This window comes from Mus musculus, chromosome 5 (genome assembly GCF_000001635.26).
Source record: "Mus musculus strain C57BL/6J chromosome 5, GRCm38.p6 C57BL/6J".
Classification (NCBI taxonomy): domain Eukaryota; kingdom Metazoa; phylum Chordata; class Mammalia; order Rodentia; family Muridae; genus Mus; species Mus musculus.
The window spans coordinates 135,185,384-135,205,672 of record NC_000071.6 but is presented as its reverse complement, the minus strand read 5'-3'; the positions used below and the strand labels follow the sequence as shown (position 1 = coordinate 135,205,672).

General features: G+C 42.6%; 1 protein-coding gene across 1 annotated transcript in view; it reads right to left on the bottom strand.

The window, feature by feature from the left end:
* Baz1b (bromodomain adjacent to zinc finger domain, 1B) overlaps positions 1-18,350 on the bottom strand; it is a 58,809-nt gene extending 40,459 nt beyond the window's left edge. Inside the window, exons 1-4 of the mRNA NM_011714.2 lie at positions 17,917-18,350; positions 9,085-9,201; positions 7,358-7,502; positions 482-683 (exon numbers count right to left, since the gene is read on the bottom strand). Of these exons, the coding sequence (NP_035844.2) occupies positions 482-683; positions 7,358-7,502; positions 9,085-9,201; positions 17,917-18,023 (571 nt within the window). The 5' untranslated portion in view covers positions 18,024-18,350. The remainder of the gene's footprint in view (positions 1-481; positions 684-7,357; positions 7,503-9,084; positions 9,202-17,916) is intronic.
* Positions 18,351-20,289: the final 1,939 nt, after the last annotated feature.

Sequence of the window (20,289 nt, the reverse complement as noted above, 5' to 3'; positions counted from 1 at the left end):
TGCCAACCAGGACTACATAGTAAGACCTTGATTAAGAAAAAAAAAAACAAAAAAACCAACCAAACAAAAAAAAAAACCAATCAACCAAAAAGAACAAAGGGCCCTAGGTGTATCTTAGTGCATACCTGTAATCCCAGAATTCAGGAGACAGAGACAAGAGGACCACTCCAAAATTGAGGCCAGTCTAGACTACATATTCAGACCCTGACTCAAAAGAAAAACAACAACAAACAAAAAAAGTAGGAAAATTAAAAGAAATCCAATTTTCTTTACCATCCTGGTTAAGAATGGTCTCAATTATTTAGGGAGTTTTAAGTCCTAAGTCACGTTGTGGGTATGTTAGTGGTTTTTTGAATCATAATGAATAAAATCTTGACAATATAAAAACCTAACTGTACATGTGGCTGCTACAGAAAGCTAGATTTCTACCTAACAAATGAGCACCGTCTCAACTCAGGAGCAAGGCTAGCATCATACATACTAATACTCTCTCTCCTGCCTTCATCCTCTTTGACTACTGTCTCCTTCTTCTGGAGGTCCTGAGCCATTTGACTGGAATTTTCTTTGTCACTTGACGGAGAATCACAGGCCCCATCAGATTTCTTCTCAACAGCTTCTTCATCAACTTTCTCCAAAGGATGAATCTTCACTATCTTCACCTTGAGCATTTTCTCCTTCCCAACCTACACATACAATGCAAAGACACTTAATAAATAGAACGAGAAACCTACAAAAATATAAAACATGATCCAGTATACCTAATATGGTGATTTTAATAAAAATGGCTCCCATAAGCTCATATATTGAAATGTTTAGCCACCAGGGAATGGTACTATTTGAAAGGACTAAAAGATATGACCTTGTTAAAAGAAGTTTATCACTGGGAGTGGGCTTTGATGTTTCAAAAGCAAACCAGTCCAGTGTCTGTCTGTCTGTCTGTCTGTCTGCCTGCCTGCTTATGAATCAGGATGTAACTCTCAGCAACTGCTCCAGTGTCATGTGTGCCACCATACTCCCTACCATGATGAAAATGGACTAAGCCTCTAAAATTGTAAGCCAACCCCCATTTTAATGCTCTCTTATAAGAGTTATTTTGGTCAATGGTGTCTCTTCACAGCAACAGAACAGTGAGTAAGACACCTAGCAAACAAAAATTCATGCAGACTATATAAAGTATCCAGGCATAGTAAACTTTGCTCCTCATATTTCTAGGCCTAAATATACATTAACAAATAAACCGGGCAGTAGTGGCGCATGCCTTTAATCCCAGCACTTGGAGGCAGAGGCAGGCAGATTTGAGTTTGAGGCCAGTCTGGTCTGCAGAGTGAGTTCCAGACAGCCAGGGCTATACAGAGAAACCCTGTCTCAAGAACACAATAAATAAATAAATAAATAAATAAATAAGCCAGCCAGCCAGCCAGCCAGCCAGCGTATCATATGCCTATAATTCCAACACCTGAAAGGGTGAGGAAGATTTCTTCGCATTCAAGGCCAGTCTGAAAAGGTAGTGAGCTCCAGACTAGCATGGACTACAAAGACATCGTTTCAAAACTCAACTAAACCAATGGTTCTCAGCCTCCCTAATGCTATAGCCCTTTAATACAGTTCCTCGTGTATGGTGATCCTCAATCATAAAATTATTTCACTGCTACTCCGTAACTAATTTTGATACTGTTATGAATCATCATGTAAATATCTGATATACAGCCCCAAAAGAGTCACGTCCCCAGGGTGACCACTGAAGTAAATAAGCAGAAAGATCTGCCACGCAATACCACGCTAATCTATAATCCCTAGGAGGCTGAGGCAGGAAGATCAGAACTTCTCCACCATCATCTCCTACATAGTAAGTTCAAGGTCAGCCTGGGCTACACAGCAACATCCAGTTTCAACAAAAAAAATTAAATAGAATAAAATGGGGGGCTACATAAATAAAATGAGCAGTTGCTCTTGAAGAAAACAGGGGTTTGATTCCCTGTACCCATATAATGGCTCTAGCAGGTTCACATGTGGTGTACATACATTCATGTAGGCAAAACATTTATAAAAGTAAAATATACCTTAAATAAATAATATTCTACTACACAATTCATGTACTATGTACTAAGGGCAATTGTGCTAGTCTAAAACATATGCCAAGTACACTTCAAGAACTGCATTTTTTGGTTTTCACTGTATACCTGGCCAACTGGATCTCCTCATGTAGAGCAAACTGGCCTAAACCTCGTGGTAATCCTCCTGTCCTTTCTTCTAAAGTGCAAGGATTATAAATGCATCACCGGGGCTGGTGAGATGGCTCAGTGGGTAAGAGCACCCGACTGCTCTTCCAAAGGTCCAGAGTTCAAATCCCAGCAACCACATGGTGGCTCACAACCATCCGTAACGAGATCTGACTCCATCTTCTGGAGTGTGTGAAGACAGCTACAGTATATTTACATAAAATAATAAATAAATCTTAAAAAAATAAAAAATAAAAATAAATAAATAAATAAATGCATCACCACACCCAGATAAGAACTTTTTTTGTTTTTCAAAAATAAAATATCCAGTTGTTACAGAACCCATCTAAAGGACTATCTTTTCTCCACTTAATTACCTTTCAGTGACTATTACAAATCAGTTGTCTGGGTTTATTTTTGGATGGTAGTCTACTGCACTATCTATCTGTCTTACCACGGAAACTAAATTGGCTGGGCACAGCGGCATGTGACTGTAACTCGAGAACTCTAGTGGAAGAGGCAGGAGGACTGACATGAGGCAAAGGCAAGTCTAGTCCTGTGGATTTCCAGAACAGCCTGTGCTACAATAAAAACCAGTCTCACCTGGAAATTGTTCACAACCACCTCTGCCTCTAGCTCAAGGGGTATCCCATCAGACACTTCTGACATCTATGGGCACTTGTCCACATACCCATATACATAATTAAAAAAAAAAAATCTTAAAAGCACACACACAAACCAAGTACTTAGGCTAAGCAAGTATAGAATTAAAACAACACTATGACACCTACATCACCATATAGACTTTTTTAAAAAAATCACACACAAGACAATAAGCACATCAGCACATATCTGTAATCCTAGCACTTGGAAAGTATAGAGGAAGATCAAGAGTTAAAGGCTACCCTTGACTACACAATAAATTTGAGGACAGTCTGAACTAAATCATACCCTGTCTCCAAAAAACAAGGAAAGGGGGAAGAGGACACGTACCCCTCCCACACACATATATAGAAGTGCAACTTTAATAGTTCTTAAGTAACCCACTCTCTACCTCAGAGATTGACAGCCATTGTATTATTTTGTTTTGACTTCAGTAAGTGGAATCAAGACTGTATTATTCTGTGACTACCTTCTCTTAATTTTACATTTCTTTTTGCTATTGAGTATTCAAAGCCTTAACAATTTATTCATTCAACTGCTGATAGGTCCTTAGGTAATTTCCTCTTTGGAGTATTATTTGTAATACTAAGAGTTCTTGGGGGGGGGGGGGGGTGTAAAAAAAAAAAAAAAAAAAAAAAAAAAAGCCGGGCGCGGTAGCTCATGCCTTTAATCCCAGCACTCGGGAGGCAGAGGCAGGTGGATTTCTGAGTTTGGGGCCAGCCTGGTCTACAGAGTGAGTTCCAGGACAGCCAGAGCTACACAGAGAAACCCTGTCTGGAAAAACCATTTAAAAAAAAAAAAAAAAAGAGTTCTTACACAAGTATCCTGGGGCAATATTATAAAGATAAATGTTCAAAAATGACAGCCCAGTCAAGGGGACATGCATATTCAACTGTGTGAGCAATCGCAAAGCATTCACAAGAGCTACATACTGTTCACAGCACTGGTGCTGAGTGAACGCTGGCAATACAGCTCAGAGGTAACTTACACACCTGCCTAGCATGTGCACGGCTGAGTGTGCAAACAGTACAGCAACGGGAAAAAGAATAAGCAAAAGCAATGTATGAGCAGTTCTGTTCTCTTACCAATTTTGGCAGTTGCTCATATTTACTAAACTCATATGTATAAAAATCTTGACTGTGGTTTTGATTTGATTCCTGAAGCATAAATGAGTTTAAACATCTTTTCATGGTTTGGGACATCCATATTCCCATCCTTTGCCTCAGATACTCTTGTTCCATCTTTGTTTTGTTTTCTTACTTTGTATTTTATTTTCAGTGTTAAAGATGGAGTCTCGGGCCCTGCTCATGCTGGGCAAGTATTCCACAGTCCCTCACCGGCAGGCAGACTCTAAACTCCAGTCCTTTTCCGTCTTGCAGATACGCCCTGTGCTTTCCTTTTTTTAAAGATTTATTTATTTTATTTATATGAGTACACTGTTGCTGTCTTCAGACACACCAGAAGAGGGTATCAGATCCCATTACAGATGGTTGTGAGCCACCGTGTGGTTGCTGGGAACTGAACTCAGGACCTCAGGAAGAGCAGTCAGTGCTCTTAACCACTGAGCCATCTCTCTAAGCCCCTGCCTAATGCTTTCCTTTTGTCACTATAGTTGTACTTGTTTTTCTTCCTTTTGCTTTTAAGTCTAGTCTTTCTTCTCTACCTGGCTCAGTGTTTACAAAGGCTATTTTGGGTTTCTGTGCCCTCCAGATCTTGATGAGGTCAGCCCATAGGAAGCACACAGTAATCAGACATGGTGGGGTTATTTCTGTTATATTTCCCTTAACAAATTCCAAGCAAGTTAGCTAGATCAGATCACTAAATTAGTCTAATAACTATAGTTACTTTTCCTATGATTTGGAGCCACTACCTTCCCTCTATTTCCCTGAGGTTTGTTTAGAAATGACAATATCCCTATTGCTCATAGCAACCAGGACTTCTCCTTATGAAGTGTTGCTTGTGCTTGATCAGACTCTTGTCTGATTTCAAAAGTCCCTTTACTAAACTCAATTCAATTACACGATTTAAATCCTCCATCTGTTTTTTGTTGTTGTTGTTAAGATGTAACACTTAAAAGGCAGAGGTGTGATCATCTACACAAACAGATTTCTTTGCGTTGGAAGCCAGCCTGTTCTATAGAGTGAGTTCTAAGTTCTAATACAGGCAGGGATATGTAAAGAGACCCTGTCCTCAAACAACAAAAAGAGACAGAGGCAAGAAAACTACTTAGAGTTTAAGGCCAGCCTAGCATACAGAATGAGAATCTCAAAGATCAAACCAAACCAACCAATAAACAAAACCACTGATAATTTCAGACATTACAAATAAAAAATATAAAATAACAAAGTAAAAACAAGAGTAAATTCATTAAATACATCAGTGAAATAAAGTGCAAGCAGAGTGAGGTATCAGAGACATAAATGAATTCAGTGTCAGTCTCACTTCTTACTGGCTACTACAGCACATTCTGCCCCTGAGCAAGATAGCCTAACACTAAAACCCCTGAAAATCACACTCTGAGATTGCAAAGATGGGTAGCTATTTAAACCAGCATCTAGGTAATAGCTTGCAAAGATAAGGGGTTACTTTATTTCTTCTCCTACTTAGAAGAGCATTTCCTGGATCATCCTCCCTTTGGAGCCACTTCAACTCCCTGAAGTTCTTTCTCACTTCTCCTAAATAAATTTATGTTCAGGCTGACAAGATGGCTGAGCAGATAAAGGCACGTGCCAACAAACCTGGCAAACTGAGTTTTCAATTCCCATATGCTGGAAGCCAAGAAACAACTCCCACAGGTTGTTCTCTAACCTCCACACAGGTTCTGAGGTACAGGAGTGTGCATATATATGCAAGGAACAACATATAAGTAAATGAATATGATGAAAAATTGTATTAAATAAATCTGTCACACTGCTCTTAAAAAGGAAAAGCCGGGCAGTGGTGGTGCAAGCCTTTAATCCTAGAACTTGAGAGGCAGAGGCAGGCAGATTTCTGAGTTTGAAGCCAGCCTGGTCTACAAAGTGAGTCCTAGGACAGCCAGGGCTACACAGAGAAACCTTGTCTAGGAAAAAACAAAAACAAAACAATAAATCATACATATACTTCTTCAGCTATAATCCCAATATTGGAGAGGCTGAGGCAAGATGCCCACAACCTAGAGGGCAGCCTGGGCTGCACAGGAAGTTCTGGACCAGCATGGGATATAGAGCAACATCCTAAGTCAAACAACAACAAACTAATAAAATCAAATTCTCTAAATAAAGTATTTATTTCCTCACTCCAAATACAGTAACAATTTTCAGAACCAAAATGCAACATAAAGTCCAAAGATGTGATGGAGGGTCCCTAAGCTTGTAAGGCCCAGGGTTCCCTTCCTAATGGGGTGGGGAGGAGGGGGTGGAAATCAAACAGCGCTGGCAGGCACTGTGGTGCACTGAGGAGGCTGAAGTAGGACTACAAGCTCCAGGCCAACCTGGACTCCAAATCCAGACCATCTCTTTCAAAAGAAAGAAAAGATCAGTGAAAAGAAAAGAAAGAAAAGAAAAGAAAAGGCAACCAACCTAAGGACCAGAGATCAGTGAATAACGGGACAGAGTCTAGGTTTCAGAACACACCCTAGCCCAGCACTAGTGGTGGCGCACGCCTTTGATCCCAGCACTCAGGAGGCAGAGGCAGGTGGATCTGAATTCAAGGTCAGCCTGGTCTACAGAGTAAGTTCTAGGACAGCCAGGGCTACACAGAGAAACTGTCTCCAAAAATAAAAAGGAATCCATCTAACTTAAGAAACAATGCACTTTCTTTACTCTGACAAAAGTAAAAAGTAGTAAGCCCAGTGTTGATCAGATATTTTCTTATCTTGAATTCATCTAATACATGTCAACATGAATACCTATTGAAATGTTACCTCACTACTTTTCTTCATATTCTTTTGCCTTATGTAAAGTGACTCTGCTATCCCAAACATACAGGTATTTTTTTAAAAAAAATGTTTGTGCCGGGCAGTGGTGGCGCACGCCTTTAATCCCAGCACTCGGGAGGCAGAGGCAGGTGGATTTCTGAGTTCGAGGCCAACCTGGTCTACAGAGTGAGTTCCAGGACAGCAAGGGCTACACAGAGAAACCCTGTCTCGAAAAACAAAAACAAACAAACAAACAAACAAAATGTTAGCTTCAGCCAAACATGGTAGTATATGCCTTTAATCCCAGCAGAGGCAGGCAAATAAATCACTTTGACTTTAGCTGGACCACAGAGCTAGGCAGTCTCAATCAATCAATCAATTTAGAAAATAAAAAAAAAACAAACCAAAACAAACCAAAAACAAGCCAGGTGGTGGTGGCACACACTTTTAATCCCAGCAGTCAAGTGAATCTCTGAGTTTGAGGACATCCTCATCTATAGTGACCAGTTCCTGAACAGCCAGGGCTACACAGAGAAACCCTGTCTCGAAAAACAAACAAACAAGAATACAGACTTACCTCAAAGTCACACTCTTCCCCCACGGCATATTTGGTCATGATCTCTAACCAGGCAGAGTCGACAAGCTTCTCTAAGGAGGCTGTGTTATGGTGAACCATTTCCAAAACAAGCTTCTCATACCAGTTAGGAAACTCTTCCTTCAAACTAAATAAAGGTCAACAGTTAGCAAGGAAATACAAAAGCCTTTAGCAGGAGATTTCAACTCAAACTGAAAGAAAGAAAGAAAGAAAGAAAGAAAGAAAGAAAGAAAGAAAGAAAGAAAGAAAGAAAGAAAGAAAGAAAGAAAGAAAGAAAGAAAGAAAAGACAATAATTTACAGCAATTTTAGGGTGACAAATATTTCCTTTAAAAAAAATTACTTGAAAATTTCATGCAATGTGTTTTACTCCCTCGCCCCCCAAAGAAACTTTCTTCAGCAAGTACACGTAAAGCACTGGAAAATAAAGGAAGATTAAAAAGCCCAAAGTGGGGGGCTGGAAAGATGGCTCAGCAGTTAAGAGCACTGACTGCTCTTCCAAAGGTCCTGAGTTCAAATCCCAGCAACCACATGGTGGCTCACAACTATCTGTAATGGGATCTGATGCCTTCTTCTGGTGTGACTGAGAAACAGTGTATACTTGAGACTAATAAATAAATCTTAAAAAAAAAAAAAAAGCCCAAAGTGGGTCTGGAGCGAGGGTTCAGCAGTTAAGAGTATTTGCTGTTCTCAGAACCCAAATTCAGTCTCTAGCACACATTTAAGAACTCACAGCTGTCTGCAACTCCAGTTCCAAGGAGTGTGATGCCTTCTTCTGACCTCCTTCTATGCCAAGCAAGCATGTAGTGTGCATACATACATGTAGGCAAAATACTCATAAACAGAAAGTAAATACATCTTAAAAAATAAAATAAAAAACCAAAGAAAATGATAATAAAGAAACTGCAGCTACCAGGGCATGGTAGTTCACAAGCAACAACAACAAACAAAATAAAATAAAATAAAACAAAACAAAACCAAAACAACCAGCCCTGGTGGCCAAACCAAGATCTCTTAGCTCGAGGCCAGTGTGGAAAGGAGAGCAGGAGATAAGCAGTGAAAGACACATCAGTTTTCAGAAGAAAACAAACTAAGAACTCTTAAATACTTGTCAGATTAATCCATCCAGGTTAGCTTTCTCACTCATAAATAAAAATAATAGGCATACTACCAATAAATTCAACACTTCCCCTATTATGTTGCTTTTTAAGGGTCTCAATGTGTTGCCCTGGAACTCTCTATGTAGACCAGTGGGCACTAAACTCAGAATTGTCTGCTCTGCCTCCTTCAGACCCTTCTCTCTTTTTCAATAATCCCCCATTACTTCTAACATTCTTAATTACCAAATCATATACTTTATAGAACCTGTGGCCAATATAGATTTAGTCTGGTTTTTCTTTGCTGCCTTGATATTACTTCTAGAGCATATCAGTCCTTTACTTAGAATTATATTTTCAAAATATTTATAAGGTAAAACAAAAAACAAATAAACACCCAAAGGCTTAGTAAAATACCCAGTAAGTACACATACATAGTAAATACCAGCAAAATGCTACTAACCGACGAGCACTCTGAGCACAGCACACTAACTCAATGTATTACATTCAAGTCCCAAATACATAAATACAAACACCACCTTACAGGTATTATCTCCACCTAACTTCCCTGACGTAGAAAGATGGTGCCAAAGGGGAAGGCTTCTGATACTCACAGCTCAGCAACTTCCTGTTCCTCTTCCCAGGCCTCCTTGTGTGTTAGCTGACTGCTTCCTGTACTCTTACACGTCCAAATGCGTTCACTGTATCTTTCCAGGCGGGCTTCATACTCTCTGTCAGCAGTGGCTCAGGAAAACAATATTCAAGCAACAAAACACCCAACATATACTCAGAAAAGACATATCTATATTATAGAAAAATGCCCAACTATCTTTTCTTTAAGGTAGAACAAGAGAAAATAAAAATGAAGTCTATTTAGTCATAAATCCAAAGTATATCATAATTGAAGAATGATAATAACTGGTCACATTTTTGTTGTTGTTGTTTTTCAAGACCGAGTTTCTCTCTACAGCCCTGGAACTCTGTAGATGAAGCTGTACAACCATACCCAACAGGAATACGGACTAAGATTAAGTGAAACTAACACAGCTTAGATAGCCAAATAGTTTAAGAATCATTCCACAGGGGCTCAGGAGTAAGAGCTCATCAGTTAAGAGCACTTGCTGCTCTTCCAAGGAACACCCTCATGGTAACTCACAACCACCTGTAACACCAATTCCAGGAGATTCAGTACCTCCTTTGGACCACTTCAGATACCAGGTACTAACATGGTACATGCACTCACACACTTACTTACACACACACACACACACACACACAAAACATTCATTTTTACATACAAAATGAGATAAATAAACCTAATAACATTTTAAAAAATCTGTCTACAGGCTGGGCGGTAGTGGCACACACCTTCAATCCCAGCTCTTGGGAGGCAGAGGCAGGTGGATTTCTGAGTTCCAGGCCAGCCTGGTCTACAAAGTGAGTTCCAGGACAGCCAGGGCTATTAAAAAAAAATATATCAGTCTACAGTTAAGATGACTACATCAAAGTTTGAGATAAATTCAGACTAGTGACTCTTTACCACCAGCCTTTCTATCTACCTTGGAAACACCTGTTCCTTCCTAAGGCTTGAAAAACAAATTCCAAGCTGGGACTGTCATGCAGTAGGGCATCTGCTTAAGCCGGTATCACAATTCAAAGTCAGTCAGTCAAATGCATGAACACCTAACCTAAAACCTAGCTTTGATAAACTATTTATTCCAGTCTTCATGTTGGCCCTGATAACACTGAACTCACAAAGCATTTAGTAGTTGTTCAGTCTTCCTGAGTGAGACGGGAGAAGACACGACACTAGTGCCTTACTATGGCAAATTCCTGCCATCCCAACTGGAACTCACTGGCAGGCAGGCATACTCAAATTCAAATAACAAGCAACTAGTTTACTTCTGTGTACCAATAGTAACAGATGCTATACAAGAAAGAAAACTGAGCTGCAACTAGAGTCACCTGCCAATCCCCGTATGTTCCACACATGTTTCATCTTGGCTCAACGTATTTAAAGTCAGTTGTGGCATCACCTATAATCCCAGAACCTAGGAGGCAAGGGCAGGAAGATCAGGAGTTCCAGGTCATCCTCAGTTACACAAGGAGTTTGAGACTAGCTTGGGCCAAATGAAATCCTGCCTCAAAAAGCAAAAACAAAACAAAAGGGGGTGGGGGTAGGGGTTAGCCTGTTAAAGGGTATTGAGTCAGCAGCCCCGATTCTGTTTTAGATTTTAGGTCACCAGAAGTCAGTCACTACAAGTAACCACTCACAGAAAATGTCAACTGAGGTGCTTCTGTCTCAGCAACTGCTGCACATGTAATCGAGACAAAATGTCAAAGCAATTCTCAAAAGGTTAAGCAATCTATAACTAATCAGGTACTTTCAAGTCCTTGACTATATCATTATACACTTACTTTTCTTGACTCCAAGAACTTTTCTCCTTACCACAATATACTGCTTTATTCTCTTCAACCTAATAAGGCTGGTTTCTTTCAAAAGTACCTGACTGTGGTTTAATTGAGAATGGTCTCAAGAGGGCGATACATTTGATGCTTGGTCATTAGTGCGTAACTACCTGAGATGTAGTAAGAGTCGGTGGTAGGTGTAGATTTGTAGGATAAAGGGTCAAGGAGGTGGGCTTTGGGGCTTCAAAAACCACAAGCCAATCCCAGAGTCCTCTCTTCCTGTTGCCTCCAGATCTGGATGCAGAAATGTTACTGTTTGCTTGCCACCTTATTCCTGCCATATTTCCCACCATGACAATGGATTAAACCTCTCAAACTGTAAGTAGCCCCAATTAAATGTTCTCTTTGATAAGCGCTGCTGTGGTCATGGTGTCATTACAGCAACAAAACACTAACCAAGACACTGAAAGTCTGAAAAGTGGTCCAACAGCATATGAAGACTTAAGTAGTAAAGTAAAATACTTAAAGTAAAAGGGCTGGAGAGAGAGCTCTGTGGTTAAGACCACCTAATGTTGCTACAGAGAGCCTATGTTCTGTTGCCGGAACTCATTCACAACCATCTGTAGTGCTCCAGGAAATCTGATGCTCTCTCTGACATCCAGACACTAGACATGCATGTGGTTTGGTGCACATACATACATACATACATACACGCAGGAGAAATCCCCATACACATTAATTGCTCAAAAACAAAAACAAAACATGCAACTAAAGATGGGCGTGGTAGCACACACTTACAATCCCACCAATCCTGAGGCTGGACCCTGTCACAAACAAACAGAACAATAATCCTAAGAGTTCTAATAGCGCCAACTCTCAGATTTGCTTTTTAATTCTATCTTTTCTCTCTTTGGATCACAGTGCCAATGATCAACTGTAATCTGGGATCATGTATTAAGTCATACATTTGTAATTTCAATATATGGGAGGGAGAAGCAGGAAGACTGCCCCATGTTGAAAGCTAGCCTGGGCCACACAGAAAGTTTGAAACCAGCAGGGGCTATAATTAAACAAACCCTACCAAAACAACAATTTGGGGATCTGAAGAGACGGCTCAGTGGTTAAGAGCACTGGCTGCTCTTCCAGGTAATCTGGATTTTATTCCCAGCACCTATATAGTGGCTCACAAACATCCTTAACGCTAGTTCCGGGAGATGTAACCTCTTCTCTTCTGGCATCTGAGGGCACCAGACATGTACATGGTGCACAGATATATATGCCAACAAAACACAGATAAAGTAATTGTTTTTTTAAGTTTTTAAAGATTTATTCAAAATCAGGATTGGTGACCCACAACTTTAATCCCAGCACTTGGAGGCAGATCTCTTGAGTTTGAGGCTAGCCAGGCCTATCAGGCATGTTCCAGGACAACCAGGGTTCAAGAAATCCTGGCTTAAAAAAAATATTCAGAACTATAAGTTAACACTATTTACAGCTACCCAACTCTTCAAACATGCTCTACTCAGTCTGTTTAGAGCCAGATTTACTGTACAAATAATGGCCCCTCAGTAAACCATATAAGAGTTCCCAGAGCATACTACAAAGTTCCTAAAACAGTTGTTTCTAAACTTGAGCACACATGACTACTGATGCACACAACAAAAGCATGAGTCTACATTAGGCTGTCGCTAGCTCCAGCTCCTGCTTCTTTTGAAACCCAGTTTTACTTAACAGATCTTATGACCAAATATCAAAAGCTGTTGGAGGCTAAAGCTGGAGGGGCTGCCTAAAAGCTCCAGGCCAGTCACAACGGTCAAAATCAAGTAAAAGCCAGCCTGGGTTCCATAAGCCAGACCATAACTCCAGCTGAGTCAGTGGTGGCAAATGCTTTTAATCCCAGCAATAGTGAGGCAGGGCAGGAGGATTGCTGGGGGTTCTCAAAAACAAACAAACACCAAAACAAAACAAAACAAAAAACAGAGTGGAGGGCTAGACATGGTGGCACATGCATTTGGGAGGCAGAGGTAGATGGATCTCTGCAAGGCCAGACACAGTGAGACCCTGTCTCAAAACAAACAGGGCTGGAGAAATGGCTCAATGTTGAAGAGCACTGGCCACTCTCAAGGAGGATCTGGTTTCAATTTCTAGCACTCACATGGAAGCTTGAAACTGTCTGTAACTACAGTCCCAGGGGATCCAACCCTTTCTTCTTATCTCCATGGTTACCATACACACATTTATGTCCATAAACACTCAGACACATAAAAGCAACAGCAACCAAAAATATACACCAACCTGACTCTAATCAATTAATGTTATTCTAGTAAGTGTCTTGCCTATGGTACTACCCCTACGGAAGACTATCCATAGGTACAAAGGTAAAGTGCAATTGATAACCTATGATAGTGAAAACATACAATCATTAAATTCGTGTATTATCTGAAACTTCCAGTTTCCTTCTTTTAAGATTAAAAATTTTGGGGCCGGAGAGATGGCTCAGAGGTTATAAGCACTCACTGACTGCTCTTTCGGAGGTCTGAATTCAATTCCCAGCAACCACATGGTGGCTCACAACCATCTGTAATGGGATCTGATGCTCTCTTCCGGTCTGCCCTAAGACAGTGAAAGTGTACTCACATACACCAAATAAATAAATCTTGAAAAAAAAAATTGGGGGGCTGGAGAGATGATGGCTCAGCAGTTAAGAGCACTGATTGCTCTTCTAGAGGTCCTGAGTTCAATTCCCAGAAACCACATGGTGGCTAATAAACATCTGTAATGGGATCTGATGCCCTCTTCTAGTGAGTCTGAAGACAGCTACAGTATATTCATATACATAAAATAAAATGAATCTTATTAAAAAATTTTGAGTGTGCTGGTGTCTGTGAATGAAGCATGCCATGTATGTGTAGTACCCACAGAAGCCAGAAGAGGGCATTATGCTCCCTTGGAGCTGGATTTACAGGTTTTGAGCCTGCAATCCGGGGTTTCTATGGTAGACCTATGGTAGTGCTCTTAACACTGCCATCTCTCCAGCCCTTCTGTTTTTGAGAAAAGGTCTCCCTTGTAGCCAGGCTGGCCTAAAGCCCCCTTTCCTCCTGCCTTAGCTTTGGAATGCAGGGATTACAGCCATAAGCGGCCAGTAAGCTTCCACTGTCAATTAATTCAATGAAGGCATACAAGGTACCTTTTAAGAACATACTCACGGCTTTAAGTTAAAATAGAAAAAGTTGTTATAGCTAAACATGCAGTCAAAATGAGGAGAAAATTACTCTTATTAAAATATAACCCTAAGAGCTGGTGAGATGGCTCAGTGGTTAAGAGTGCCGACTGCTCTTCCAAAGGTCCCGAGTTCAAATCCCAGCAACCACATGGTGGCTCATAACCATCCATAATGAAATCTGATGCCCTCTTCTGGAGTGTCTGAAGACAGCTACAGTGTACTTAAATATAATAAATAAATGAATCTTTTAAATATATATATGTATAACCCTAAATATAAATTGAGGAGTGGTGATACTTCCAATACAGCTGTTGCTCAACCATACATCTGCTATCCTCTATGGAACCACTCATAATGAAACATGCCAACCAGCCAGCCACACGGTCCAGAACTCAAAACTACTCTCAATATGCTCCCTGCTTCTGGGAATTTCCAGGAGAGCAATTTCCTCTAAATATCATCTTTTAAAAAATAATTCATTTATCTAAAAGTCCTAAATACTGGTAGAGGAAATTCTAAACAAATGTCTATTAAATGTATACCATTTAAAATGGTTCAGGTTTCAGTTTTCATTAAGAAAATGTTTGCAAGATTAGGGAAACAGTACTATGATGGTGCCTGCTTGCTCCACAATGTGCATCAAAGCATATACACCCAACCCACCTCCAGACAATAAATAAATAATAAACAATGCCTTTGTTAATAATTCTAAATTAGCTGGCTATGTTTCAAATGTCTCAGACTTACCTCTGGGGCTGGTGAGATGGCTCAACAGGTAAGAGCACTGACTGCTCTTACAAAGGACCTGAATTCAAATCCCAGCAACCACATGGTGGCTCACAACCATCCGTAATGAAATCTGACTCCCTCTTCTGGTGTGTCTGAAGCAGCTACAGTGTAGTTATATATAATAATAAATAAATCTTAAAAAAAAAAAAGACTTACCTCTGATAATATTAGTATGACCATCAATAGGTCAAAGAATCAGCTGGGTATGGTACCATGATACCAAGGATAGCAAACCTCGGAGTTTAAACCAGTCTGGACTTGGCCAGTCAAGGTTGCATAGTGACACCCTGCCTAAATAAATAAGTAAGTAGATAGATACATAGATAACTGACATGTAAGGAGACTATGTCAGAGTCCCAGGAGTAAGTTTTACTCTACTGACATCATGAAAATAGTTTTAAAAGCAAGTATGGTACCTTTAGAATAATGTACTTCATAGAACTAAATACACCTTATATCATCTAATTATAACACAAACTGACACAGAGTAGACTAATATCTCAATAAAAGTGTGGGGGTGGCTCAACAGTTAAGAGCACTTGCTGTGGAGCTAGGTTCAGTTCTCAGCTAACACATGTGGAAACCATGTATAGGCACACAGAAGGTTCACACATATAAATGTAGGCAAAACACTCATGTCCATAAAATATATAAATCTTTAAAAGAAAAAAAGTTTTGATTCAGTTAAAAGCAAAGGAGGATGTGTGGCATGGTGGCACATGACTATGACCCTAGAACCCAGAAACTCTTCACTTGGGAGGCTGTCGCAGGATTCAGGAGCTCAAAGGCAACATGGTGTGTGTCAGAGCCTGCAGAGCACATGCAGGGCCCTGGGCCCCATCCTGTACCACAGTTCCTGTTCTTCCCTTCATTTATTTACAGTGACATCCTTGAAAGAGCACTGGATTGTAATCCCAACATTCATCATTTATACACAAGAGTCCATGAACTTTAAACATACCGACTTCAATTCCCTTGGGCCCACTGGGCAAGCAGACAGGAAATCTGGACCACCTCTAAGACCCTTTTCAGCTCAGAAATGCCATAAGCATACATAAGCAAACACCTACATGGAGGCCAGGCATGGTGCTGCAAGAACCCTTTCATCTCAGAACTTAGAACAGGTATGGAATGGCAGATCTTTAAGTTTCAGGCCAATCTGCTCTACAAAATGTTCCATCCTTGACAGAGCCACACAGTGAGACCCTACTGAAAGAAAGAGAAAACAAAAACAAAAACCCAACTGGGGCTTAGAGTCAACAGTGAGGTTAAGTGCACAGAACCTGGGTTCAATCCCCAGCACCCTCACAGTAGCTCACAATCCAAATCTGGCCTCCAGGGTGCTCCAGACACACAGTGCTCCATAGACACATAGGCAGGGAAACATCTATACAGACAAAATTAAAAGGTGGAAAATAATCTCTGTAGGTGGACACTGCCTTTCAGAACTGATGCTAGAAGGGCTGAAGCTGTACTGGCTGGTCCTGAGGTCTATTAATCCCAGATACTAGGGAGGCTAAAGCAGGAGAACCAAAAGTTCAAGGCCTGCCTAAGCCACATGGTGAGTTCCCAGCCAGTCTCAGCAATTTTAATGATGCCCTGACTCAAAATAAAAAACCAGAGGGCCCAGGATGGAGCTTACTAATAGTGCAGGGCCCTACGGTAAATTCCCCAAATATTGAGGAAAGGAAGGGGAGTAAAAGTATCCTAAATATTCAGAACATTTTATTAAATCTACACAGGTGATCGGCAATTCCATCACTTGGGAAGTTAGGAAGGAAAACGTCACACTTAGCTTCCAACACCTACCTTAGACATCAACCTAGGTTACAAGACAATTAAAAATGAAACAACAAAAAACAAAGCAGGAAAGAGGCAAAGGCCAAGAGCAAACTGAAATACTTCACTTGAATCCTTCCTGCTCTTACCTAATCTTTCCAAAGGAAAAGGGGTGGTAAAGATAGCAGGACAGGCAAGTTTGGTAAGGAAACTTAGCTTTTTAAAAAACAAATAAGCCTTAAAAGATTCAACATTCCCCCTACCGGGGGCGGGGGGGGGGGGGGGGGAAGTACTACAACTTTTAACTAAGAGGCTATGCTTGGTCAAGAAATCTTAAAGTAATGATTGGAAATGCTGACTTTGTATTCTAAAACACCAGTTTCACGTACCAGAGAGAGAGAGAGAGAGAGAGAGAGAGAGAGAGAGAGAGAGAGATTGAGAGACAGAGAGACAGGCAGACAGACAGACAGGATCGGGAATGCAGTGTCCAGCCTCTCTGAGTTCGAGGCCAGCCGGTGCTACATGAAGCGCTCCCTCAAAAAAAAAAAAAAAAAAAAAAAGACGGAAAAATGAAACTTCTAAGTGTCAAACTTCTGTGTTCTCTAGGAAATAAATGGCCACCAGAACCATCAATGTACCTTTCTGCTCCTTCCCATCTTCAGTGGGTAAAAAGTTAATGCCAGGTTTTGTGATTTACGGTTCTGTCAGTTCATCCCTGGCCTAAAGTCCACTCCGGAGGAGAAAAACAAAACCCACAAGCCACATCAGTGTCCCCGCACAGCCCACTCAAGACGCAGTAGAGGCTTGCACAAGCCGGATCACGCGGCTGCGCCGGTACAATTTCAAAAACTTAAACTTGACGGTTTCATTTCTATGAAAGGAGAGAGAAATAAAATGCGCAAAGGGAACCCGGCTACCCTCCCTAGTCATTTAGGGCCCGAAGCCAAGTTGGGGAGGAGGGGATTGGTGTTGCGATCACCACCGAGGCCCCGGGGACAAAGTAAGGGGAAAAGGGATGGAGGCGCGCGGTTCCGGGAAGGACGGCTGGAGACGGCCCGGAGGGATCTCGCCGCGGAGCTCCCAAGCCCGGGTAAAGCAGGGCCCCGGGCATCACGGCCCGCGGACGGCCCCGTGCGGTGACAGCTGCCCCGCGAGCCGCGCGCGGCCCATTCGCATCTCGCCATCTCCATCCCTCGCCCTGCGCAGCCGCGGCCGAGCGTCCACACCGCGCGCGGAGAAAGGATACTCCCGGGTGCGGAAGGCCTCCTGAGTGTGCGGGATGGTGAAGAGCGGCTCCTCTCCGGGCAGCGGTTTCACCAGCGGGAAGGGCTTGCGGCCCAGCAGCGGCGCCATCGCGGCGGCGCCGGCAGGGGACGGAGCGCCGAAGGCTCGGCCGCTCTGCTGCGCAGCGCTAGGCCCCGGCAGCCCCGGGGCGAGCGAGCGAGCGAGGCGCCTGGCTCCCGGGGCGATGGGGGAGGGGAGGGGTGAGAGGGCGGCGCGAACTCCGGCTTCCCTCAGAGCTGGCGGGACCGCGCCACGGCCATGGAAGCCAGGGGGACGCCTCGAGGGGAGAAAACGGAGAGATTCTCCTCGCCCCTTCCGGCGCCTTTCACCTCACGCCGATCTCCGCCGCGGCGGCCGCCAGTCACGACTCCTCTCCAGCGGGCACGGGAGGAAATTATTGAAAAATGGCGGGAGATTCCCTTCCTCCCCCCCGCTGCCGGGCCAGCGCACAGACTAACTTGCTTCTCCGTGGCGCCCTGGGGCGGAGGCTCCGATAGGCGGAGGGCTCGTCGGCCTTCGCAGCCTATTGGCTCAGAGAGGCTGCCGCTCCGAGGTCGAGTCCCGCCCCCTGGGCTCCAGCCGCGAAGTTGAGTTGCAGCGCAGCAGAGGGCAGTCTGAAAAGGTGAAAGGTCACGTTATGTAAGAGCCGGGGACGGGCGTGCGGGCCTCCAGTGGCGGACTTCAAAAGTAATGGGACAGCAGTAGGAGGGGGAGGACGAAAAGCGGAAGACTCAAAGAGGTCAGAGCAAAAAGCCCTGTCACTGATACAGACATTGCGCCATCTGTCACCGACGGCGACACCGACATCCGGGCACTCACTGTCCGTGTGCTGCGCCGGAGGGGGGAGGGGGAGCGCGCGGCCAGGGGCTTTGTCTTTCCACTCGCGCTCCGCCCCCCTTCTTAAAGGGGCCGCGCTCGGCCACGCCCGGGGATGCGCGGGTGGAGCTGTACTGGGCGGGAAGTAACTCAGGCCCTCTCCAAACTGAAGTTCCGCATTGGGGCGACTAGGACCCCAACCTTCCCCGACGCGGCATCACTGTAATTGAGAAATGGAGATTAACAGCCTGTTTTTTAAGGACTACAGGGAAGGATAATGAAGAACTTTCTTTAAAAATATGTGGAGGAAGAGCCGCAGAGCAGACTCAGGGGCTAAGATCTTGTACTCGTTCAGAGGACCCAAGTTCAATTCTTAGCTCCCACATCGGGTAGCTGGAACCTGCCTCCGGCTGCAGCTCCAGGAGTTCCCATTCCTCTTGCCTCCTCAGGTGCACGTACTCACGTGCACGTAACATCCCCCACCACGTGTGCACACATACACAATTTAAAAATAAATCTTGAAAGTAAAATAAACGGAAGAATAATAAAGAAGGTTTTCTGTATGTACATATGTAAAAGACTATATTCATTCATATATATGTGTGTGTATATATATATATGTGTGTGTGTATATAGTGCAACTAAGTGATGCAGGTTTTTGAAGCTGGACGGTCCTAAGTGAGTTTGTGACTAACCTGGGCTACAGTCTTACAGGCTGAATAGCAAATCCCTATAACAATAAATAAATAAAGCTATGTTAGAAAACATATGTATTAAGCTCATGGGGCTGGAGAAGTGACTCCGCATGCAATTAAGAGTTCTTCCAGAGATTCTGGGTCTGATTCACAGTTTTTGTGTTGGAGGATCACAATCGCCTGTGACTCCAGAGCAGTAGATTCTTGCAACCCTGTATACATACCCCCCCCATACACATAATTTAAAATAAAAATAAATGTACTATTAAAAAAGATGGGCCTAAAGGGATGGCTTAAGGTTAACACATACTGCTCTTGCAGAAGACCTGAGTTGGATTCCAGCATCCACATGCAATGGCTCTCAACCATTACTAACTCCAGTTCAAAAGGTCAAAGACGCTCTAGCGCCCTCTTTTGGTCTCTGAAGGCATGTGGGCATGCCTTCACACCCCCACTCCACCCCCACCTCTTCACATAAATAAGTACATAGTGAGACTCTGAAACCAACAATAACAATAATAAATTTAAATGTATAGTTCATTAATTAAAATCCTATTAAAGGATATGTATGTATAAATAAATAAACGTTGGGGCCAGAGATATGACTCAAAATTAAGAGTACTGGCTACTCTTGCTGGGAACTAGAGTTTGAGTCCCAGCACCCACATGGTGGCTCACAACAATCTGTAAGTTCAGTCCCAGAGGATCTGACACTCTCTTCTGGTCTCCTTGGGCACTGTACACATGTAGGGCACAGACACACAGGCAAAACATACATTCACACACAGACACACACACAAGAAAATAATAGTAAAAGCTGGAGA